The sequence below is a fragment of the Phalaenopsis equestris genome, unplaced genomic scaffold, assembly GCF_001263595.1.
Source record: "Phalaenopsis equestris unplaced genomic scaffold, ASM126359v1 Scaffold218084, whole genome shotgun sequence".
Lineage (NCBI taxonomy): Eukaryota > Viridiplantae > Streptophyta > Magnoliopsida > Asparagales > Orchidaceae > Phalaenopsis > Phalaenopsis equestris.
Genome location: NW_018236553.1, coordinates 152,601 through 178,853, shown reverse-complemented (window position 1 = coordinate 178,853; position 26,253 = coordinate 152,601). Strand labels below are relative to the sequence as shown.

The window sequence follows — 26,253 nt, the reverse complement described above, 5'->3', positions numbered from 1 at the left end:
CAAAAAGATATGGGCTTAAAGCCGATCCCTGATGTAATCCAACAGAAATAGGAAAATATTTTGTCAATCCTCCTTCAATTTGAACACAAGTAACAACCCTAGAATACATGTCTTTCATGACTTGAATATAAATCATATAAATACCTTTCTTGTTTAGAACTCTCCAAGGAACTTTTGATGTAATCTTATCATAAGTTTTTTCTAAATCAATTAAGTAATATGTAAATCCTCCTAACTTTTTCTGCACTTTTCCATCAAACCTCTCAATAAATGTATAGCTTCCATATTAGACTTGCCCAACATAAATCCAAGCTGACTATTAGAAATATTTTAATCATGTCTTAGGGTCTGTTTGGGTCAGCTGCAGCTTATCCAACTTATCCAGATAATCAACTTAAACTTATCCAGATAAGCAGCTTAATAATCAACTTATCCTGATAATCTACTGATCAGTAGCTTATCCTGACAAGCTGGCTAGTTGTTTGGTTTGTGCGTTTCGAAAACAGCTGATTCTGGATAAAAGACCATTCTGCCCTTAATTTGGATAAACTGTTTAGCTGTTTGGTTTATGCGTTTGGAAAACAACTGATACAAGCACAATGATAAAGGGAAGTAAATACAAGATTCTCATTATTTCTCATGACAAAAGAGATACCTCTAAAATGTTCTTCCAAAACTAAATTGAAATTGCCTCTTAACATCGTCAACTATTATAGCTATTGTTTCGAACATAAGATCATCAATTGTTGTTTATAAATACGCAGAATCCAACCAAAATGACTATACTGCAGAAAGGCGTCCAAATTTAAAAATAACCGACTTTCATATTCATCAAAATGTCAATCCCCTCAAAACAACTACACTACGCGAATCAAATCACCGCTCACAACTCTAAATGCCAGATCAAAAAACACAGTAAAAGGATTTCAGATCTAACTTTCTGCAGGCAGCAAAATAAAAAATAGAAAAGTGAGACAAACTTCCTATTGAACTGTGAAAATTAATCATTTATCCATTTGTCTATTCGATCAAGTGATTATGAAGTGCAAAGGCTAATTTTTTAGATTTTTTGTGAGAGTATAAAATTGATCATTACAGGGGGAAAAAGAAAAAACTATAAAAGAAAAAAAATTACCATAGTAGAAGCTTAGCCCTTGGAGACATCAACCTGTTCACTATTGGTCTCACTATCACAACCCCACAACCGGTCCCCACTACTGCGTGAAGAACATCAGGAAGGAGGCGGTGAGAAGCGTGAAGAATCGCAGAAGAAGAATCGATCTAGTGGAACGGTGGAGAGGAGTAGGTGAGGCGAATCGCAAGGGAAGAATCGATCTAGGCGAGGCGAACCAGAGGGGAAGAATCGCAGAAAACGAAGGGAGAGGAGTAGGCGAGGCAGATCGCTTGGAAGAATCGGCGAATCAGAGGGGAAGAGGGGAAGAGGGGAAAAATCGATCCAGGCGAGGCGAATCGGAGGGGAAGAGGGGAAGAATCGCTGAAAACGATGAAGGGTAGTATCGCGATCAGAGACCAAAATGGCCGGACGCGGGGTCGTATGCACGTTCAACGTCTAATACATTTTAAAAACTCCGTATTCTGAAACTCAGGCAAAACACTTTAAACAAACGCTTCCACGGTGTTTTGAAAACGCACAAGCGACAAATAAGCTGCCCCAAATACACCCTTAATTGATATTCAATTACTCTTTTCCATAATTTTAATGTATGACACATTAACTTAATTCCTCTATGATTTGTACGCTCTTGGGCATCCCCTTTATTTTTAAAATTGGGGAGCAAAATACTCTTTCTCCCCTCCTAAGCATCTTTCTAGTTTTTAATTTAATATTAATGAGTTTCGTAAGCCAAGAAACTCCTAAATCTCTTAAATATTTCCATACTTCAATTAGAAAATCATCAGGATCTACCGATTTTCCACTCTTGGTCTTCTTTAAAGCCCTTTAACTTTCCTTTTACTAATGCGACGACGAAAAAATAGTTTTATTATTATTAACTACATTACGATCACTAAGTTCGATCATTTTATCAGAAATTTTATTAAAAAGTTTATCAAAATATCTCACCCACTTATGTTGAATATCTTCCTCTAAGAAAATCATTTTTTGATTTTTATCTTTATTACTCTTTAGTTGAATAAATCTTTAATTTACTTTTTCCTTTTTTTGACTAGTTTATATATATTTTTCACCTTCTTCAGTATTCATTCTATTGTAAAAACCACTAAAAACAGAATTATTAGCATCACAAATTATTCTCTTAGGCTCTCCATGAACCACTTTATTTTTTTCTCAGTTTTCTACACTATAACATTTAACTAATTTTTGAAACAAAATTTCTTTTATTTTATCTTTTCTTTCACATTATTATTCAACCACAATATTATTCATCTTTCACATTATTATTCAACCACAAACTATTTTTATTTATAAAATTTTTTGTTTTTGATTCTCCAAGTACATCTTTTGCCACTTATTTAATAGTATTTGTTACTTTATCTTAAATACAAATAGTTTTTTCATTAACATCCTAAATCTTGAAATCTTGAAGTTTACTCATAAAAATAATTTTTTTGTTTCTTTTAGGTGTCCTCCTCAAATACTACGACAATATTTCCTTGTATTTTTTATTTTCCAACTCATCATCTTCAAAAATTAAACTAATAATTGCTGTTGAATACTTAAATTTTCACATGGAATGACATTACAATCTTGATATTCTCAATGATCTCTTTTCCTCATAAGAAAATAATCAATTTGTGTTCTATTCGATCAATTTTTATAGGTAATAATATGTTCATCAGTTTGTTTAAATAAAGCATTAACAATAATAAAATCATAAGCTAAAGGAAATCTTATATGATTTTATCTTTTTCATTAATCACTCTAAAACCTTAGCCATCATGAATATTTTTAAAATCTTCTATTACTCTACCAACATGTCCATTTAAATCTCCTAAAAAAAAGAAATTCTTTCTTCAAAATGTATCATTTATATTAATTCTTCTAGGTCACTCAAAAAATTTCTTTTAAACCTATATATCTAAACCTATTTGAGGAGCATAAACACTTATAACATTAAAAATCTAAGTATCAACAATAATCTTTAGGTTATAATTCTATGTCCAATTTTTATAACATTAAAAATTTTAGTATCAACATAATCTTTAGGCCATAATTCTATCTACAATTTTATTAATTTTTACAAAATTATCTTTTAAATTCTTATTTATAATTACACTTAACACCATTTTTAGTTCGACTCATGCCAGAATCCAACGTTTAAAACCTAAATTATTAATCTCTTTGCTCTTTTCTCCAACCCATTTAGTTTCTTAAATACATAAGATATTTATCTTTTTATGAACCATTATATCTACTAATTCCATTAATTTACTTGTGAGAATATCTATATTAGAAGATCCTATCCTGATGTTAGTATCGCAGACTAACTTCTTTGCCCGCATCTATATATAATGTGAGAATCCTTGCTTATCTGACACTATACTTAGACGTCTGTGTAACGGTCTTTCAGTCATACAACATGTCGCTTCTAGGGAACACCCTAGCATTTACACGATGATTTAAAGGATTCATATCATGATTTTTCAACAAAAATTTTATGCTAGCTGTCGACTACCTAACGTAACCCTACAATTTTCGCATTTAGGGTTTGAGATCTGGCAACGACTGTGTTGAATTATTTAAGAATACATGTGATTAATTTCCTAAATGTGGATAGTGACTATTTTGTTGGCAACACCTTCATGAACTTTTAAGATGCATCATATTTTGCTTCATGGAAAGCTGAATTGGTAGACAATCTCTAATAACTTGATACTCTAGAGAGAATGGACCGTGTTTTGATCAAATCACCGAAGGATAACCTTCATAAAACCCAAAATTTAAAAAGAAAAGTTGTGCTGCAGTTGATTATTTTGTGCAAATATGTTTAGATAATCTAATTTAACAGCTTACTTATGTGCGGCTATTGACAATTTATATGCAATTGTGAGCTTATATTGTCAGTCATGAGGTTCTACAAGTGTGGTGATAACTTTATTATCATGCATATTCTTTTCATGGGAAGTTAATATATGTCTAAAGATGAAATGCTCGGATACCTATTCAATCCCACGATTTTGCCTTCAACAATAATCATGCAGGACAAGGTCAAATTTTTATACTTAGGAACCGTTAATTTGTCTTCATTAAGCAGAATATCTTTGTACATCTATGTTGTATGGTTTCGTATGTTTGATTAAAAAATGCGATTAATAGCCATGTTGAGGGCAGTGGAATAGGCAGTTTGAATATGTCGAAAGGAGGGTAGAGGATGCATTGCTGTATGAGTTAATTAAACTAATATTGAAACATGAAGAAGAAAAGGAGAAAATAAAAATTACGAGCTGTAGTTGTGAAAAATCCTGTAAGATTTTAAATAACACTCGATTAAAATTAATGCAAAATGAAGATTCTAGCTGAAAATTTTCGGATAAGGTTAATTATGATGCTGAAGTAGAAAAGCTGCCGTTTAATCAAATAGTTGCAGCTCGTTTGCTTTAATCAATACTTACGGAAAGTCATTTGTAGAATTATCCTTCACACGTGGCTTTCATGCTTCAATGCTAACTATATTTGGGATGTTTAGCCAGAGTAATATTCAGATTTTATGTACTTTATCTCGTTTAAGTTGCACTTATTGTAGATTTATATAGCCTAAAGTAAGATTGAATCTCGACGGAGTTCCGATTATTTGTGTTTGTCAAATTTAGCCTCTTTGTATCACATTTCTCTAATTTAGTCCCTCCATTATATAAAATTGATCCAAATTGGTCCCTCATGTAAAAATTATGCTGCAAATTGCTCCCAATATAGCTACTGGATTACACAAAATTAATCCCAATTTAATTTTTGTAAACCTTCTTAGATCAATTTTGTGTAATTGAGGTGTTAAATTGGAAAAAGTGTGATCTTCTCACATAGATACTAAATTAGTCAATCAAATAATTGAGGGATTATTTTAGATTGTAACCATCTTAAAATATGAACATAGCACATTATTATTTTAAAAACATTTTACCGTATGTGTAAAAAATTATTGGTGTTTCTTAAGCACTGGGATATTGGTTTTTCTGATTATTTAATTTCATTCAGTGTAGGGTACCGCTGGATCACAAAGTTTTTGGCTCTTGTTTGTTATGCTATTCTTCTTATGCCTGGATTTATACAGGGTAAGTATTTGTCCTTTTTTTTACTCAAGTGTTCTCAGAATTTCTTGGTTTTCTAAATCTCAGTGTTCTTGGTGCATAATTATATGATCGATGAATTGATTTAGTTTCTTTTTATTTGTTTTTGGTTTTTTACCAAAATAAATACTTGTGGAGTATGTGGTAATTACTGTTTTCTGAATAATTTTTTGAATGAGTACATATGCTTTTGCCTTCTGAGCAAGTTTTGGGTTTTTTTTTTCTAGATAAATAGGTTTTCTGTGGAGATTGACATTCTTTGTTCATGGTAGTTGGGTACTACTATTTCTTCTCAAGTCAGGTCCGACGAAGCATAATTTATGGTGACCAGCCAAGAAACCGGTATGACTTTATAGAGCTTTATAAATTAATATAGGATATTCTATCTATCACTAATTGTGTACTTCATACTCCTTTTTCTTGTACTAACTCATGCATGTCTTTATATACAGGCTGGATCTATATTTACCTACAGATATCAATGGCTCAAAGCCAGTCGTGGCATTTTTGACTGGAGGAGCTTGGATCATTGGGTTGGTAATCATTGACCTGCTTGCACATATGAATTTAAAAATGTTCTTGTTTTTTTTCAAATCTGGGAGCAAAAACTATTCACTTGATAAAATATTCATTCTGCAGTTATAAAGCATGGGGTTGTCTGCTGGGGAGGCGTTTGTCAGAAAGAGGAATAATTGTAGCATGCATAGATTACAGGTACTTAGTAGACTTTATATTTAATAGTTTCCCAAATATCCAGGTTTAAACTGATATATGCTACTAATGGCTAGTTCTTAATTTATTAGAACTAAATGAAAATATGACACTAAATAGGGATGCAATGGAGAAAAGGATTCATGTGGCCGACCCCACGTAGTGGGATTAAGGCTTTGTTGTTGTTGTTGTTGTTGTTGCTGTTGTATGCTACTAATGGCTAATAATTGTTTGTTTATTTGTGCTTTTGCTGTTTCCTTTATCAGAAATTTTCCTCAAGGAACAATTAGTGACATGGTAAAAGATGCTTCTGAAGGAATATCATTTGTATGCAATAATATTGCTAGCTATGGAGGCGATCGGGACCGGCAAGTAACATTTATTTTTAAAAATTATGATTTTGGCCTTTTTTATTAGTTTTGAAAATTTCCCGGAAGCTGCTTTTATTATTTTATGTCCTCTCATCTTATTTGTTGGATAAAAAAAAAAGTCATATACACTGTTCTGGTGAGAAGATAGAAAAAGTGGTGTATAGAAATTCAAGACCACTTATACCTATCAGAACTTATGAAAAATCTCATGAAATATTTAATATTTTCAATCGAAGAGTTTCTTTATATTTTCATTTATTTTTTATTTTTTATTTTTATTTTTTGGGATCTGATTCTCTCAAAGGAAGATCATTTCGAAGGATAGTATATTGGTCAAGAGTAATCATTGAGCTTTTGTTCCAATTGTTTCAAGAAGTTATCAAAAGATTTGATGCCAAAGTCTTTCTTAATAATGTGCGCTCAAAGGGGCTTATGGTATAGGTAAGTAACTCAAAAGGTTGAACATAGCTTGATCAAGATTTTATATATCCATAATTCTAGGTGATCAGACTATAAGTGCACATGGCTTAGACCTAGCCTGATATGAGGTTCTTTTATTTGTAAATTCAATTTTCTCATTTAAAGAAATCATATAACCTAGAGCCAAGGAAGAAACACATAATTCCTAGACAGTATATGATAAGGAGGAAGGATAAAGGTCTTATATTTGAAATTTTTCATTTTGCAATGCTTTCTAGGGCATTACATTATTATAAGTAGAAGAGACACACACATGCATACTCACTCATGTACACACGTGGTATCTCTTTCCAAATGCACATATATACAAATCAATACAAAGCGTGTAGCCAAACTTAATAATACAACACATAATAGCGAGTGCAGCAAAAATCTAAGTACAACCGACACTAGGCTAACAACATTTACAGTTATGCCAATCACATAGCGTTTGCTAAGTTAGGATGGGCATGGGGGGTCACTTCATATGGTGGGGATAAGACGGCCATGATGGTTCTATTCTTGAAGATCAATAAACTAAGGCATATCACTTAAATTATAGGACTTCAATGTTACTTTTAAAATAATTTTTTAATTTTTTAGAATAGCTTTTGAAGGAGTATATTTATAGTGATTTTGTTCATGTAAATTTGGTATTTGAGTAGGAAAGAATGTGAAAGTAGATTTGACCCTCTAGAAATGAATGAATGTATATATGGATTTAACCCACTTAAGACATGACATTTAGGGGATTTCCTCGCGTCGTTTTGTCCTCTTGAGAGAAAGTTACTCGGGGCTATTTAGTCAACAACAAATGGAGCACTGCATTCCTTTTGTAGAGGCTTTAAAAATTCAAGCGTTTTGGAATTTCGTATACATTGATTTGTGTGAAGTGATACCCATTGCCGGGTCGCTCCTTTGCCATTAGTCATTGTAGCCCGCTGTTCGCCATCCACCGCTGCCCGCCGCCTGTCGCTGCTGCTGATCTTGACAAATTTATTTTACATTGAATTTATTTTTTTCCGACTAAACAAAAATATTTAAAGTCCTACATTTATTTTACAAAACCAAATAAATCTAAAATATTATAAATACAATACATTACTTTAACACTACATTTCTTTTACACTGCATTTCTGTTTCAGCAAAACAAATAACCCCTTAACCAAATATAGGTATGTCTAAGTACCAAGAGCATTTAAGTGAACGTAGGAAACTTGAACACCAATATATGTTGTTGAGGTTGATTTGGTCCAACTAAACATGGGTATGACTCTAGCCTAGGCTAACATTGCTCGTCTGGGAGGGATGATGATCCTGAACTGATTAATGCACAATGCTTAGATGTGCAGTGTGAAACTTCATTTATGTAGGCTGTCTCAACCTAACTCATTGAGGTGAGTTATTAAATGCATGTAAAATTTGTGTACACCCTTATTAATTTGTTAATGCCATGAAATGCATATGCAAATGATATGGGAAAGGGGAAACAATCTCAAATGAAGTCAGTTCTGTGGATTGACCATAAAACTAACCTATTTGTGTGATATTGCTTTTAAATAATAAAATTTGAAATTTAATTCAATCTTAGCCAAAGTTGTTTCAAGAAATAACTTTATGAATTTTATTATCAAATTCTATATTAACTCAGGGTTAACTGAAGTATAGTAACTATAAAATTTACCTTATGTTCTTAAACAAATGTCAAATTTTTTGAAATGAATTTTTTTAGCCAAAAATTACCCTTTAAAAATTTCTTAATCAAATTAAAAACTTTAAATCGTTTAAATGATTGACATAATTAAATCAATTCTATTTAAACCCTTCATATAAATAATTTCAAAATACTATCACAAAATATAAGCTTTTATTTTCTTAAATCAAAGAAAGAAAGTTTTCAGAACTTATGATTTAAATTGTTTAAAAAACCTTGTTTGATATTTATCCTTCAGAAAACAATTTTAATAATTAATGGAAGGAGAAAATACTGAATAATTATTCAATTATGATAAATATTTTTTAATAATTTTAATTAAGTATAAGGAGATATTAAAGTTAGTGACCCATGAGTCAGCCTTAAAAGGATCTTATTTATTATTAAAATTGATATTTTCTTAAAGCAAAATATATTAGCTAAAAATAATGGCATGAATATAACAAGGACATTTACATAGAAATGTTACAATAGAATGAAAATATAATAGAAAGATATGAAGGTTCAGTTGAACTTTTTAGCTTAAAGTTTGGTAAGAAATGGGTACTGGCGATAAGTGTTCTAATTGACGCCTTTTTTTTTAAGTAATATGAAATCTCTTATCCACTAGATACTTAATACTTAAAATTCTCCAATAAGAATAGTAACATATTGTGATAAATAATCATCTTTTTGTTCATAAATTGGATAAGGTTGAGGTGTTTTAAGAGCTTGTAGAATACTCTTGATTGTAATATCAGCAGTTAATAAAGTGACTGACACCAATGGGCTAGTAGGAACAGGCACATCAACAATTATCTCTATAAGAGAATTTGATTCTGACTCAAGGTTTTGTGAAGAAACCTAATTGATGAGGGGGTCTTTTATCAAATTGGTTGGAGGATAGGTGTAAATTTTTATGTCTGTAATTTAGGATTTCTTAATTTGGGTGAGGCTTGAAATCCTTGTTAAATTTTTACCCAAAACTATGACAAGAGGAGCAAAAAGAATGAATGTTTTTAAATAGCACCAATTGTTAATGTCCAGATAACAGAGAAGAAATTCACTTCTCTTTATTGAAAAGGGTTGTACTATCCAATTTCATCAAGACTCTAATCATAGAGGGCCTAGTAAAATAAACTATTGTAGCATCAATTTTAAAAACTTTCAAAATGCGGAAGTCAAGGAGAGTAAGGTAGTTTGATTGAAGTAGTGTAGATCGAAGTCGTTAAAATAAGATCCAAATAAGAGTGATAGGGGCCTCATAAAGAAATCGAATGACTTTATGATGAGCTAATTAGAATCGATTAGCCCAATGGATTAGTCACCTATCTGCTATAAATCAGGTAAGGATTTTCAAATTAGTTTTATGCTAGTACGGCCCATTGAGAATTTATTAGGGAGAGAGGCCTTCCTAGCTTAGAAATTTTCTCTTCGGATAAGATGTGTAGGTTTACCTTGTAACAATGAAGCTTGTTTATGTTATTGAATTGTTGAATTTTGGTGAAAGAAAAGTAGAGAATGTTTGGGAAAGTCCAAGGCCACTTGGGAAGGACGTGGCAACCTCACTAGGAGGCCAAACATGATTTTCGAAAAATCATTGCATGAAGAGGTGAGGTTCAAAGAGACCTTAATGAAATAAAAAATGTTGAAGGCTCCCTAATAGTGATCAATACAAGATAATGTGCATAACTACAAACATGGCATGGGCAAAAAATCTATTGGGAACAAGAGACCAAAAGATGACCGTGTAATGAGGGCAACACTAGCTGCTATTATGAGATGTTTATGTAAGGAGGTGCTGATAGCGTTAAAGGCAGCCACGAACCAAACGACAAAAAACATGGAAGTTCTCGTTAAGGAAGAACACGCAAGATCCCATAAAGGAGAACTAAAGCAAAAGCAACTAGATTTGCACCTGCAAATAACATCTACAGAGAGTGGAAGTTAGATAACCCAGAGAAGCTATTGTGCCAAACAATCACAAGATAAGAATGAGATGCGAGGGCTTGCGTTGCCTGAATTGTGCAACAAAGGAAGTTGAGAGATATAAGCTTGCAAGCTTGTGAGATGGATAATCGATATTAGGTGTGATGCTTTGTTTCAAATAACCGAGGGAACCAAAGAGGGAGGGGAATCGAGGAGTCAGGTAACCGAAGAGGGGGAGTTGAAAGGAGGGGTTGGGAATGCAATGGATGAATTTGCTCTATGAAGCTTCACATTCGACTTATCTGTAGAGTTTAGTTGTTCTAGTGCTAAAGAGAGGATACCGTGGTTGGTGCGGGAAGAGCTGTTGTCGAGCAGGTTTGGGCAACGATGTTGTGGTTGCGTAAAGAGGAAGAGGAAGTGGGAGGAAGGAAGCTCTGTGCGTGCGCTCGATCGTGCCCTAGCTACCATTGAAGAAGAGGAGGAAGGAAGGAGGAGAAGAAGGGTGGCTTCAAGAACCTACATAACAACTCTCGCATGCAGGGGAGGAAGACGGGTTCAAGTGGATCAAGGTTCGATCGAATTTTAAAGGTAAAGTCTGGTAGTTTTAATGAAGGGGTAATTACAAACAAACCACCTTTAAACTTGCTATTTACAAATCAACCACCCTCTTTCATCCATTTTTTATATTCTCACTCAAAATTCATTATAAAAACCTAACCCATATTTTTCATTTTTATCAAATTATCAATAGTTTGGCTATGACACGCGTAAAACATTGGTTCAGTAGTTCAAAAAAATTACTTGGGTGCTAAAGTTGTAAATATTAATGTTTCGATTGGTTTGTATGTAATTATCCCTTTAATTAATTACTTTAATAAGAAAATTATTTATATACATTATAATTTTAATATAAAATTTTATTAAAATAGGATTCTTGGTTTATAATTTCAGATTTGAGAGGAATATAAGGAGGCAGAGTTTACGAGCTAGAGGAGGAGAAAGATTTATCCCAACAAATTTCAGTAAAAAGAGTTTCGGTTGATATTATAATTTAATTAATGAATTTTAATAGAAAAATAAATTTAATCAGTATTTCATAAAGTAAAATGATGAAAATTAATACTTAATTAATAATTAATTAAAGCAATAAATAAATTAAATTTTAGTAATATGAATACCGTGTTTATTTTAGTGTTTTAATTTTAGAAGAGTCGATGACAATGCAAATCAAATAACAAATTAATCGACATTAAGGTGAGTACTCATACTTTTAATCTATGGTAATATTTTATTTCTTTTCAACTATTTGCATTAGTAAGTGATGCTTGTACAAATGTTATTTTGATTGATATATTCTTTTCTTTATTGGTCACATTGTTATGAATGTTATATGTTTATGGTTATATTAAATTATGTGCAGTGAACACATGAATGATATGTCTACTGGTTGTATGTGCATGATTGACTATGATAGAGCCACCCCTCTATGATACTAGTAGGGAATCACTAAGATACTCGTGCATGTAAATAGAAAATGATGTTGATATTGAAATACTTTAATTAATACAATTTTTAGATGGCGCTCTTGTGACGATTGTATATTTTTAAATTATTTAGATATGTTATTCATATAGTAAGATTTATTAAATAACATTATATTCTTAAAATATCAAAATTTTTATATTGATTTATTAAAAGCTTAACTAACATGCATATTGTTTTCTTTTTCTTTGTATTAATGTAGTGACGCGGGGTTGGGAATGGGGGCCGACCGAGCCAACCTTGCTCATTCCTGTATCGCTGGGCCGACTGGCTCCCAGAAGGGGCTGAACTTGCTGCCACATGATTTTCCCTCCTTTTTCCAGTTTCCTTCCTTTTCCCCTTTCTTTTCCATTACTATCCTTTTTAGTTCTTGCCTTTTCTATGCCTGCTTTTTCTAATTTTTTTCTTATTCTGATTACTACCTATTTGTACTTACTAATCTCTATTATATATGGGTGGTATTTGTTTAAGTTAAGGGTTGTTGATTGATTTTCTGAGTTCAGAGTTCGCCACTGGTGTTTTCCCTGTCTGAGGGCTGTATCTGATGATGAGAAGGTGCTTCGGCTGTGACTTATCCGAGGTGGTGATTATCTTCTCCATTCCACCGTTCCTACACTCACTGGTTCCATACTCTACTCTCAGAGTGTCGCTGCCTCCAATTCCCACTTCTAGAGAATGCTTCCTTCTTCCTGCGGTTTCCAGAATTGCCGCAGTCATTGTTAACACCTCTAGGTCGCCGCTATTCGATTTCTACGACTTCCAAATTGTTGCAGTCATCCTAGCGTTCAATCTGCCGTGGAACTCTCGTTTCTCCAGAAGACTGCAAGTTCACTTTTTCTATGATCCCAGGTGCTGCTGTTCCGTCCCTCCAGGATTCCACCTACAGCCGGTCCCCTCCTACCACTCCAGTTGATTGTCGCCCCTTGTCCTGCACTTGCATCATGCCACTGCCTTCTTCCTAGACTTCTAGGCAGGTCGTTAACCACTTCCCTTACACCCTCTAGTGGCAGGTTGCTGCAGTTCTCCTTTGGACTCTCCAGATAGCCACCCACACCTACTGTTTGCTAGATCGCCGCCTAGCTGCCCCCACCTACCAAAAAACACCCACATCTGTTGCTGTCCTCCACCTCCAACAGCCACACACACCTATTGCTCTCTTTGCTTGCTATCACCGGCTGCACCTAGTTTCGTGCTGACTTCCTAGGATACCTTCCTCAGTGCCGCCGTTAGATTGTGCTATTCTTGTCTTCATTATCTTTTTTTCTTTATTGTTTCCAGTTTCAATTGTACCTTTTGTTATTTACTTAATAAAACTATCTTTTGTCGTTGTGGGTTCAGTTAACTCAGATATCATTCAATATCAGAGCTAGCCTTACCCTAATACTTTCTTAGGGTTACTTAGGGTTCGTCAAATTTTTTTTATTTTCTCTCTCCCTTGTCTTTCTTTTCCTTCCCTCTCTTTTTTCTTTTCTTCCTATCTTTCGTTCTTTCGTTTTCTCTTTTACGTTTTCTTGTGCTCCAAAACCTTCAACCATGCCCCTGAGGAGATACCTACGAGACATTACCCGGGATGAATTATAACGAAAAATTTGTCTTGTACAACAGAGATTAGCAGAGATGGATGATGGTAGTCTTGGGGAAATTACCCTCGACCGCAATCGAGAGAGTCGAAGAGGTGTCGGGGATGAAGATCTGAACCCGTCCCACAGAGAAGACATCAGCGATGAGAAATATTGACCTTGCCGTTTTGGAATTCAATGCCAGAGGAGAACACGAGAGGAGCTCGCTTATGGGGGCTAAAGGACTTCAACATCAAAGTGGATTTGCCAGAGTTTGATGGCGGCATGGATCCGGATGACTTTCTTGACTGACTACAACAGTGGAGCGAATCTTTGAATATGAAAACGTGCTAGAGGATACACGAGCAGAGTTGGTTGCCATTAAGTTGAAAAAGAATGCCTCATTGTGGTGTCAGAACTTGCAAGAGCAGAGGAAGATAGAAGGCCGTGATAAAAATTTTAAGTGCGAGAAGATGAGAAAAGAATTGCAAATAAATTATCTATTGCCTTACTAACTCTAGAACATTCTTTTGAGGCTCCACCACTTGCAATAGTGAGACCTGTCAGTTGAGGAATTCATAGCATAGTTCAATTAATTACAAATGAAGTGTGAACTAGTTGAGCAAGAGGAGTAGATTATTGCCCGATATCTTGGGTTCTTGAAGCTCGTTGTTAGCAACGTGGTTTAACTACAACCATACTGATCACTTGGGGACGCTCAAACATTAGTTTTAAAGGTTGAAAGGTAGTAGAGACAGACCCGACTACAAACCACCTTCATGCAATGGTCCTCATTCAGGCCATCACCTGCAATGAAAGGTATACACAAGCATACTTCAGGAGCAGCAGGAAAGCCAGTAACAGGAAGTGATAAGACTGAGCCTAGTGGGAAGAACCCAGAAAATGATAGTTCTTCCGAGACAGTGCTTGCCAAAAAATGTTTTCGCTGCCATGGTTATGGCCACATAGCCACCAGCTATCCTACAAGCTGGGTTGTCTCTTTCACATACCTGTTTGTTATCGGGGTGATAAAGGATAAGGAGTTTGAGGATAGTCACGAGTAAGAGCTCTCTAGGGCGTTGAAGGAGAAATATTAGTTATACAAAAAGTGTTGTGGACAGAACCTGAAAGAGACCAGTCTTGGTTAAGACACATCTTCCACACCAAGTGGACAATATAAGGCAAGGTTTGCAGTTTGATAATCGATAGTGGAAGTTGTGAAAATCTAGTATCCACGTTGATGGTGAAAAAATTGGGTTTAGCCTTGCAGAAACATCCTCAGTCCTATTCCCTTGGTTCAAAAGGGGAAATGAGATACGAGTTGATTAACAAGCCTATTTGAGTTCTCATTTGGTGATCATTACAGGAGTAGGTATGGTGCGACGTGGTTTCGAAGGATGCATATCATATTCTACTAGGGAGGCCTTGGTAGTTCGACTGCAAGGTTCAGCTTGACTGCACCAAGAATACATATGCTTTTAAGAATGATAGGAAACACATCGTATTGTTACCTGTTAAAGATATAAGAGGAGTAGGTGGCATAGAGGAAGCATTAGCCTCGTGAGTCTCTTTTCTTCAGTCAGTTTGAGATGCGCTAGTCGTAGTAGCCTTAGTCCTATTTCAGGCGACAAAGATGGAGAATGTAATATCAACACCGCTTTAACCAGTACTACACAACTTCCAGGACGTGTTGACCAACAATCTTCTCGAGGAATTGCCACCATTGAGAGATATTCAACATGCCATCGATTTCATATTAGGATCATTATTTCCAAATCGACCCGCTTATAGGCTAAAATTGAACTGAGCTGAGGCTATTTTTAGGGCTTGCATCATTCTATCAGAGGTTCATCAGGAACTTCAGCACTATCGCCGCTCCTGTGAGAAAGCTTTTAAAAGGGAAGGAATTCACATGGACAACGACGGTTCAGATCAGTTTTGACACCTTGAAGGAGAAAGTGACTCTGACGCTAGTGTTGGCCTTACTAGACTTCAATCAGCCCTTCGAGGTAGACTGTGATGCATCTGGAGTGGGAATAGGGGCATTGCTAAGCCAAGGGGGGTCATCCCATCTCCTACTACAGTGAAAAGCTGAACAAGTCCAAGAGGAAATACTCAACATATGACATAATTTTATGCCATTGTAAAAGCTTTGGAACATTGTAGTAATTACATGTTGACGAACGAGCTCACACTATTTACGGATCACGAGGCCTTGAAATTTCTCAACAGCTATAGCAAGCTGAAGGGCTGATACACTACCTAGGTGGAATTTCTAGCATCATACCAATTCGTGCTTAAGCACAAGACGACAAGCTAGAACGACATAGTAGACGCGCCGAGTCATCGCCACTTGCTAATCACAATAATGCAGACATGCGTTGTCGGGTTTGAGGTCGTAAAGGATTTATACAATGTAGAAGAAGACTTCAAGGAAATCTGGGAACGATGTCAGGAGAAATCGACAGGGCAGTATTACCAAGCAAATGGCAATTTAGTCCACCAGAGTCAGTTGTGCATTCCCAGGTGTTCGCTCGGAGAGGCCATTTTCAGGAGAGCTACAATGGAGGATTAGTAGGACATTTTAGTAGGGGCGAGTCTCCCCCCCTCAAATGGGAGCATTCCTTTTGGGCCAGATTGACATGAGTTGTGGAGCGACACATCAGACAGTGCATAATTTGTCATCTGACAAAGACGAATTGGCAGAATGTGGGATTATACACTTTATTATTAGTACCATAGGCATTATGGGTCGACGTTAGTATGAACTTCGTGGTTGGTCTTCCGGGGATGTAGAGGAACAAAGAATTTGTGATGGTTGTCGTGGACTGCTTCTTGAAGATGGCATATTTCATTCCCTATTACAAGACATTGGATGCATCTCATATCGCCGATTTATACTTTCGATAGATTGTCATTTTAAACGGGATTCCCATAACTATTACCTCCAGCAGAGACGTCAAAGTTCTAAGCCACTTCGAGAGAACTTTGTGGAGAAAGTTAGGTACCAAGCTCCAATTCAGTTCAACAACTTATCCTCAAATGGACGCCCAAATAGAGGTAGTGAACAAATACCTAGGAAACCTCTTGAGATGCTTCGTGAGAAAGAGTATGAAGTAGTGGGATCTCATCCTAGCTCAAGCCGAGTTTGCCTTCATGAGTCAGACTACGGTGTGCACACCGTTTGATATTGTATACGAGGGCAATCCCCTTACACTACTTGAGTTATTACCACTCTTGCTGACATTCGAGATTATCGAAGGATGCTACAGAGCTTGTTCACGAGATACTGAAAATCCACGACGAGGTTGGCAAGGATATCTCCAAGAAAAATCAAAATATCAGACACAGTCAAATAAGTCCAGAAAGAAGGTGGCATTCCAATGAGACCTCATGTGGATGCACCTAAAGAAGTAAAGGTTTTCTTAAAAATGTACATTTATATTGCTATAGAAAAAAGTACAAAAATTATGCATGCATGTCTCTATGATGTACAAAAATGAAATCTATCATCTACAAGTATAGTAGAGAGTTTCCTATCATCTTCATATATACATCAAAACAAGATCCATTAAGGCGCGTTTAGCACAAAAACGAGCGACACTGTTACAAACACAAGAAATTACAAACACAAGAAATAAAAAAAAAAAAAACTTGCTTAAACTTCAAGAGAAATGTGAGATTTGGGGCTTCCAATGGTCATTGTTACCACACTATCCTTCGTTGTGGATTGTAAGAACTTTATGATATTACTTTTATCACTTTCAATAACTATGCCCTTGCATTCGAGCATCCAGGACTTGCATACTGTTTGGAGAAGTGAAATAGCTTTAAGTTCAACTTGGCCGCTATCAAATGTTTTAGATGCTGTCCCGTAGCAATAATACTTATACCAATCTCGTCTCGAACAAATGACCCTTTCAGAATGGCCTTTCAGAAGGAAATGTTTCCTTGAAATTATGCATTTGCATTATTATATCAAAAAGTTACAAAAATTATGTAAGTATGCATCTATAATGTACAAAAGTGAGCCCTGTTGTCTACAAGTATAGTAGAGAGGTCCCAATCATCATTTATATGCAACAATATAAAAGACCCACTAAGAGCATGCCTTACACAAAAAAAAAAAGTCCTTTTCAGAGTACTTAAAAAATCGAAGAATAACGTATACAAGAATGACCTGCAGGGGGACTATAATGTTTCAGCCATGATCATTGTCACGAACATGACACCGTACTTCGAGGACTTGAAAGTATCGACAAATGAGGTCGAAGTTCTTCCAACCTTGGGAGACTGACACGGGGTTGTGAACGGGGGCTGACCGAGTCGAGCCTACCCAATTTAACCCTGCTGGACTGTTCGACCCCCAGAAGGGTGGAATTTGCCGACACATGATTCCTCTCATTTTTCCTGTTTGCCTCTTATTCCTCTTCCTTTTCCATTATTATCCTTTCTAGTTCTTGCCTTTTCTATGCTCGTCTTTTGTAAATTCTTTCATATTCTGATTATTACCTATTTTTACTTGCTAATCTCTATTATATATAGGTGGTGTTTGTTTAGGTTAAGGGTTGTTGTTTGATTTTCTAAGGTCAGAGTTCGCTGCCGACGTTCTTCTGAGGGTTGTATCCAACGACGAGAAGGTGCTTCGGCTGTAATTCGTCCGAGGTGGTAATTTTCTTTACCATTCTGCAATTCCTGCACTCCCCTGTTCCATCCTTTGCTCTCAGAGTGCCGCTGCCTCCACTCTCTGATTCTAGAAATTGCTTCCTTATTCTTGTAGTTGCTAGAATTGCTGCAGTCGTCTGCACCTCCAGGTCGTTGTTATCCGATTCCTGCAACTTTGAATTGTTGCAGTTACCCGTCCGTGCTTGTAGTTTGTCGCAGAACTCTCCCATGTGTCCAAAAAGGCCGCAGGTTCTCTTTTCTGTGATCCTAGGTGCCGCTATTCCCTTCATTCAGACTTCCACCTATAGCTAGTCCCCTCGTGTCGCTCCAGCCTACCGCCGCCCCTAGTCCAGCACTTGTATCCAACTGCTGTCTTCTTTTCGCACTTCTAGGCAAGTTGTCGACCACTTCCACCACTCCTTGCTGCTGCAACCTATTGCAGTTCTCCTCTGGACTCTCTTGATAACCATCTGCACATGCTGTCCACCACATCTCCACCTAGCTGCCCCCGCCTTCCATTAGCTACCCGCATTTGCGGCTGCCCTTCAGCTCCACCAGCCACATGCACCTGCTGCTCCTCCTTACTGTCACTGGCCGTACCTAGTTTCCTGTTGACGTCCTTGGATACCCTCCTCAGTGTTGCTACCAAATCATGCTAGTCTTGTTTTCATTATCTAGTTTTATTTATTTTTTCGAGTCTCGATTGTACCCTTCGTTATTTACTTAATAAATCATCTGTTGTCACGGATCAAGTTAACTTTGGAATCGTGCAGTTTTGGAGTGTGAATATTCACTGACTTTGATTAACTCATTGTTATTTTAACTTTTCAAGTGTAATTAATTTATTAAAAGATGAGAAATAAAATCGATATTGTTTATAGAATAAGCAAACAACTTATAATGAGATAAATTTAATTATACTTTTTTAATATAATTTGATTAGTGACTTTTTTATTTGTTAATAGTTAGTGATAGAAAATATATGAAAAATATAATTCCCACCGTCTGATCTTCTGTACCCGTCTTAGTTAACTCTAAGCATCGGGCTGGATTGTGACAAAAGTGGTATGAGTGCAAGGTTTATGATTAATTAATTATCTTAATGAAAGAGCAAATGAGGTAATTATAAGAAAATTTTAATAAAATTTTAAAAAAGTAAAGTTAAACTCAAATTAATAATTATATCCATTTAGATATAGTGATACACTTGAAATTATAGAAAATGAGAGTCTGACACATTAGAACAAGCTAGCAGACATACCTCAGCTAATTCAACATACTTAAAATGAAATACAACATACTTAAAATGTGAACACAAATATCCTGAGCCAGATGAGAACAATGACTCAGCTAATTCATGAGTTCAGATTGCAACCTATAGGATGTGATACATTATTGTGGAGAAATACTTGAAGATATTCCAGGATTTACGTCCACCATTATTTAAGTACTTGAAGATATTCCAGGAGGATTTACGTCCACCATTATTTAAGAGAACTGAAGATTCAATTAAAGCAGAGAATTGAAATACAAATGTCTTGAGCCAGATTATATCCATTTATGTATAGTGATATACCCGAAATTATAGAGAAAGAGAGTCTGATATAAAGTAATGAAATACAACATACTAAAAATGTAAACACAACTGTCCTGAGCCAGATGACAACAATGACTCAGCTAATTCATGAGTTCAGATCGCAACCTATAGGATGTGATACATTATTGTGGAGAAGTACTTGAAGATATTCCAGGATTTACGTCCACCATTATTTAAGAGAACTGAAGATTTAGTTGAAGCAAAGAATTAATTGATGCGATTGAGAAGATATTAGATAGTATGACCTGTCCGGATGATAGAAGAGTGCCATTAGCTACATTTGTGTTGGAGAGAAGCCGAAAGGTGGTGGCGTGGGCAGCATTAGAACAAGCTAGCAGACATACCTCTAATATGATGGGCACTTGGGAGGAGTTCATGGAGATATTCAGATAATGATTTGTACCTCTGTCCGCTCGAAGACAGATGCAGGACATGTTCATCATAGCGAGCCTGAGCTTATTTTCGATCTAAGGTCAACCAAAACAACCTTTTCGACCTTGAACTTATTTTCTTACTCATAGCTAGCCTGAAGAACCTGCTGTTGTTGATGGTGATGAGGCCTGATGAGTTGACATTTTTTTATATATAAGGGTATTTTGTAGTAGACTTTCTTACTTCAGTAATTATGTTTTGTTATCCGAAGTATAGTTGAGTCGCTTTATATTGGGTTTTTACCTTAGAGTGATTTCTTATCATTTTAATGAATAACCCCTAATTTTCATTAACTCAAATAAGTAGCTCAAATTAACTCATAATGTTCATAGTTCAATTAATATTTATTTTTCTTAGCTAAACAGTTAAATTATGATAAATTGTGCATGAACAACATATTTTTCCTATTATTAAAATGTAGAGTTTTAAATTTTAAAATTTTAGAAATTTTTTCTTTTTATTTTGGATCAGCTTCCTAACTTTATTTTGGATCAGTTTCCTAACTTTAATTAATGTATGACCCCTTATTAAACTGTCTAGTAGAGTGGGTGGTGGGTATAGTTTAAAAAAAAAAAAAAAAAAAAAAAAGGTCAGCTATAATTATCCATTTTGAAACATGGAATGTCAGGCTAATGTTTCATAATTAAGGGGGCCCCAGACCGGTTTTGGCTCATTCTTCACTATTGTTAGATAAATTTGGGAATTTTAGACGTCCAAATTTATCAGCAAGGTGGAATGACTGCATTTTTGGAAAACGTTTTCAAGCCTCTGCATTGCGTGAACCTGGCAACTAAGCAATTTTTAATCTTGGGCTAGGAATTATATACCTAATTCCCTTATATTCTAGGCCAGATTGTGTTCATACGCTCGGTGCTGGACTTGAGGGTAGCTGGGAAGTTCAACCTCTATTTGAGTTTTTGGATGATTTCATCCTTAATTGGGCTGTAGAGCTTCAGGAGAGCTAGAGTTCAAGTTTTTCTGGGGTTTATTTGCACTTGGAGAGTTTGGGTAGCAAGGAATGCATGTTTTTGGACATTTCATCCTTCTGGTTTGGCGGGTATTGGTATTATCCTCGGTGACAACATGGGGGAGCTTCTCTTGGCTAAGGGAATTCAGTTTCTTCACTGGGATAGCGCACAAGTTGAAATGTTGGCGATCTCGTTTCTCTCGGAGATCATTGAGGATTTGATGCTTGAAGGTAATGGCATTTTTATAGAAAGTGGTATCTCAAATGTCATTGACTATTTTCAAAGCAACATGGATGGGCGTGCTATGGAAGCCTTCTCTCCTCAACCATCCAAATTTTATTTATTTGTTCAGATTAAAAAACGTAACCTTGCAACACATTTTCAGGAGCAGCAATAATGTTGCTCATAATTGTGCCAAGATGACCATAGATAGAAATTTTGTTATCACACATTTAGTGATTCTGATCTTCTTTTTATTTTTTTTGCAAGAGGATAAGGCTTACATTGTAAATGTCCAGGAGGCATAGCTTTTGCACTCTTTTGTAATTTTTGGTTTTATATTAATGCAATATGCACTTTTCACGGGTTGGGCTTCACTGCTGCCTTGCTATTACCTAAGCTACAGAGAATTTTCCAATATGATTTCTTGTAATTGAAGATATGCTTTGTTGCAAGCCGGAGGATTGAATTAATTTTAAATTGAGTGAATTGAGTGGTTTTGTCCTACCAAACTAGGTTTGACTGAAGCTTAGCTTTATCTAGCGTAATTTTGTTTAGTTCAAATAATGTTTATACGTAGTCTGGATCAAGTGAACAAGTTCCAAGCTTTGAGTCTCCTTAAATTAGCTTTAGGTTAATCTGATTAGATAGACTTGCACGTGTTTGACTTTGCTCAAATATAAGTTCATCGCATGAATTGGGTGACTCAATGGGTAAATTAAACTTGGTTGAGTTTAACGACCTTCTAAAGTAAGTCTAGGGGTTTTGGTCTATCAATTTGCAATGAATTGGGCATTATATTTAGTTAGGCCAGCTTTAATTTTATGATCTAAGTTCATCTTGGCTTGACTTTGGTTGAGTTTATATGATTAAAGAAATTTCAAAAGTTATTTTAGAGCTTAATTATTCAATTCAAGTTTATTTCATGGCATTTGTGATCATGGATTGAGCCTTGGATTGATTTAAGCTAGTTTTGGGCTATCTTCGATTAGCTTAAGTTAGGCTTGAATTTCATTTTTTTTTTTAATTGGCTAAATGAGTCGTTAGTGGTTCTTTGGACTTAATTAACCATCCTAGGGTGAATCTAGGTTACCTTGGGCCTAAGGGTAATGAGGAGTTTGGGTATAGCTTAGACCATGTGATTGGTTTCTTGGTGCTTGAAAAACCCCCCATTGCTGCAACGCAACCTCACCAAATAGTCAGAGAAATAAACACTCTGCCGCAGCCCCTGCTGTAGGATCCTCTCCCAGTGTTTGTAATGCTCGCAGCTTAGTAAAACAAGAAAAAACAGGCAGCGTAGCTGCTTTTTGCCGAGGGAAACAGGGAGGCAGACTGCCCAGCTGTTGTAATTGTTTAATAACTGTTAAATTTCCAGCTGCTGCCAAAAATAAATGAAAATTTGGCGCCTTCTAGAAGCTCAAACCTTTGTGTTGAGAAGACGCCTCAATCAACTATGGCTGGCTAACTGATAAGTCAATCAAGAACTATTGGATCAGCTCCAAGAATGAGAGAGAACGATTTTCAAAACTCAGTGAATGTCTCTTTATTAGCACTCCATGCTTTTAAATAGACCACATACATCTTATGAATAAGAAAATTTACACAAATGCCCTCTCAAATAACTTAACCCTAAACCCAAATTCAAATTTCAGAATTACATGAAAATAAATGTCCTTAAATTTATTGTAGGAATTGAATTATGGCATTCCATCTCTAAGTGACTCTTCACGATAGCTTCCATGAATTTACTTGAATCCATGAGTCACGAATTAGCTCAAAAATTGCTTCTTTAAATTGTCCTCTGCATTTGTCTAGCTCCATCATTATGGCTTATGATTGGACTGCTTTGGCTAGTTTGAATAGGGTTTGACTTGATGAGTTTGATTGTGATTCATGAGTCATGAAGACTAGTCACTTCTAGTTGACTAATGGTGAATCCTGGCTAGCTAATTGTGTTGGCAAGCATTCTATCGTCTTACCAATTTAGGCTAGATATGAGTTTGGATCTAGTCTGGAGTTTAGGGAAAATTGTGTTTGATGTGATTAGGCTAGGTTCTGATTGATCTATCTGACATCAATTTAACCATAGTCAACCTAAACATGTATTAATCAATCCATAGTGTGTTTTCTTTTTCGCTGTGCTAATGGCATATAGGGACATGCAGAGCTGTACCAGTTCATATATATATCAACCTATACATCCGTATACTAGTTGATTTGCTCCAACATTGTTTATCATTGAAAGAGTTTCCGATATGACTATGAAGAGTACTGAAACATCTACCAATAAGAGCATGAAATGAGGCATGTGATGGCATCGTTGTTGTCTGGTGTGCCAAATATGACTAATACTTTATTTCTGAGAAACTTTCGACTCGCTAAACTTCCAACCAAAATTTGGTGGTCTCGGTATAAATGTAATTGCTTGCCTAGTGTATGCTAAAGCTTTATCTGTTGCTCGTAACAATTGAATTATGAGTGATTATGTGTTTTCTCTTTTGTATGATAATGTTGGAAGTTTCAAATTTAAAAATTGTGCTACTTACTATTTGTTCATGGGTTGAATTGAGCATTCATCCTTATGTGGGATACCAACTTCTGGATGCTAATAAAACCGAATATTATTACTTTTGTGATAAATGCATTGGACTTAAATACTTTCTGACTTGTGACATTTTTTATGTTATAGGATCTATTTAATGGGACAGTCTGCGGGTGCACATATTGCCTCTTGTGCTCTGGTGCATCAGGCAATTAAGGAATGTGAAGAAGGAGATGACATTAGTTGGAGTGTTTCTCAGTTGAATGCGTACTTCGGTCTATCTGGAGGGTAATTTGCTATTATATGCTATTGATTCTTTTCATAGACTTAGTGCTTATTTGTTAAATTGTTGTTTTACTTTGATTCTTTCATGGATACTCAAAGGAGAGATCATTATTCAAATGTAGTTGAATCTGATATGTAGAGCGTTTTAGTGAAACATTTTCTTACAATGCTGTTAACTTAGCTTTGATGAACTCTATCTTTATGTACTTTTCTTCTGCATCTTTGAACTAAGCAGACTTTTAACTTGAAGTGGAAAATACCTTAAAATAAGAAATGTTTCTAAGCACTAACGAGCTTAGCGTTATCAGTAATTTGCTTCATTTTTTTTTATTAGGGATTGGGGAGAATGAGTTTGACAATCAATTTTTTTTCAAACATAGATGTTGAAGGTTGTCGACCTCTTTTTTAGTGAGGTTTTGGTTTCTTTCTCCTAGAGCTTAGGATCTATTCTTAAGATTTTTCTATTGACTATTCTAGAGGACTAGTAATGGAATCCAGCTTACGTAGGACTTCCAACCATTTCTTGATCTATTTTTGCGAAAGAAAAACCTCACATGAGTGGTCCCAAACACAACTCTTAGTTGCAAGGGCTAAGGGCAACCATGTGGAGGGCCAAAAAATGAGTTCCCACAGGATTTAAAAGGCCATAGGGACACCCTTTTGACCTTAATTGGCTTGCTCATACACATCTACTGCACTATGCGCGATATAAACTTAAATTAGCCCAATCGTCGACAAGCTTGCTCGGACGACCCCAAATGATGAAACAAACCGCGCGAGTGCGTCCGGAATGTCAATTTTAGGCGGGAAGGACACCCATCTTGACATGGTTACGCGCGTGAGCAGACGACATGAAAATAGTTGTAAATAATTAATTGAGGCGGGTTTAAGCTCAACCCTAGTTCGATTCTGGCTGAAGACGAGTCAACTACACCAGAGTACAGAATATAACACAATTCGTAATTTGAAATTTGAAATTTCAAATTAACCGCTCAATCTCGTTTTAATTGGGTTTAATTAGGCATTATGACATTCCAATTTAGCCGATTGCATGAATGGAAACCATTTAATTCCTGCCCAACATTTATCTTGAGCTTTCATACGTACAAAATCGAGACACCGAAGCCCTGGCCTCCCCTCTTCCCGTTCGACTCGCCTCCCCCTCTCTGGATAGATCCCTCTCTCCTCTCCTCTCTTCACCGAAACTTCCACTTCCTCTCTCGACAAGCCCCCGCTCTCCTCCTCCTGCACCGAGGCCCTAACCTCCCTCTTCACCTCTTCTTCCTGTTTCTCTCCCTCTGTCTCGATCCTTTTTCACAGAGAAGCACCCGCTCGCCCTCTCTCTTGCCCGCTTCGTCGTATGCCCCAGCCAAATCCTTCGGCTAGTTTCCTCCTCCCTGCACTGAAATCCTCCTATCTTCCTCCTTACATAAGCCCTCACCTCACTCTCTTCCTCTCGACAGAAGCCCTCGCCTTCCCCCCTCTTCTCCACCGAAGGCTCTCGGCTCCCCTCTTCCTCGCTACTCAACGCTCGAGGTCATCTTCCCAAGTAAGATTCCTTCCTAAAGTTTCTCCTTGTTTAGAGGCCTTGATCAGCTTGCTTATGAGTTTTTTTTTTGAAAAGCCAAATTACATGTCATTGTTAATTAATTGATGTTCTGAAACTTGTATGCTCATGGAGCTCAGTTGTTGGTAGCTTCCTTTTGCTCTGCTATGAGGTTTAGTTTGTTGGTAAAGAAAATATGATTTAAGTGATTGTTTTGTTTGTTTTGCAAAGAACATGTTGCATGATAATCATTATTTTCTTTGTGTGCCTCTTATCCACTATCCAACTTTTGCATCTACTATTAATTGTTAAACTTTCAGTAATCAATAGAATAAAAATTTTCAAAATACTAATGTTGTAAATATTTGTTTATGACAGTTTTTTATGGATTTGCTATTCAGTCCCCTGTTACACTTTCATTTGGCCAAATTTATTGCCATGTTTTAGAAGCTTCTGTGTGAGAAACTGCT

General features: G+C 36.0%; 1 protein-coding gene across 2 annotated transcripts in view; it reads left to right on the top strand.

Moving 5' to 3' along the window:
• Window positions 1-26,253, top strand: part of LOC110037285 (probable isoprenylcysteine alpha-carbonyl methylesterase ICMEL1) — a 93,213-nt gene that overhangs the window by 13,641 nt on the left and 53,319 nt on the right. For both annotated transcript variants that reach the window (XM_020741890.1, XM_020741889.1), the window contains exons 2-7: window positions 5,174-5,250; window positions 5,538-5,607; window positions 5,718-5,798; window positions 5,905-5,979; window positions 6,243-6,344; window positions 24,100-24,240. In XM_020741890.1, the coding sequence (XP_020597549.1) occupies window positions 5,174-5,250; window positions 5,538-5,607; window positions 5,718-5,798; window positions 5,905-5,979; window positions 6,243-6,344; window positions 24,100-24,240 (546 nt within the window). The remainder of the gene's footprint in view (window positions 1-5,173; window positions 5,251-5,537; window positions 5,608-5,717; window positions 5,799-5,904; window positions 5,980-6,242; window positions 6,345-24,099; window positions 24,241-26,253) is intronic.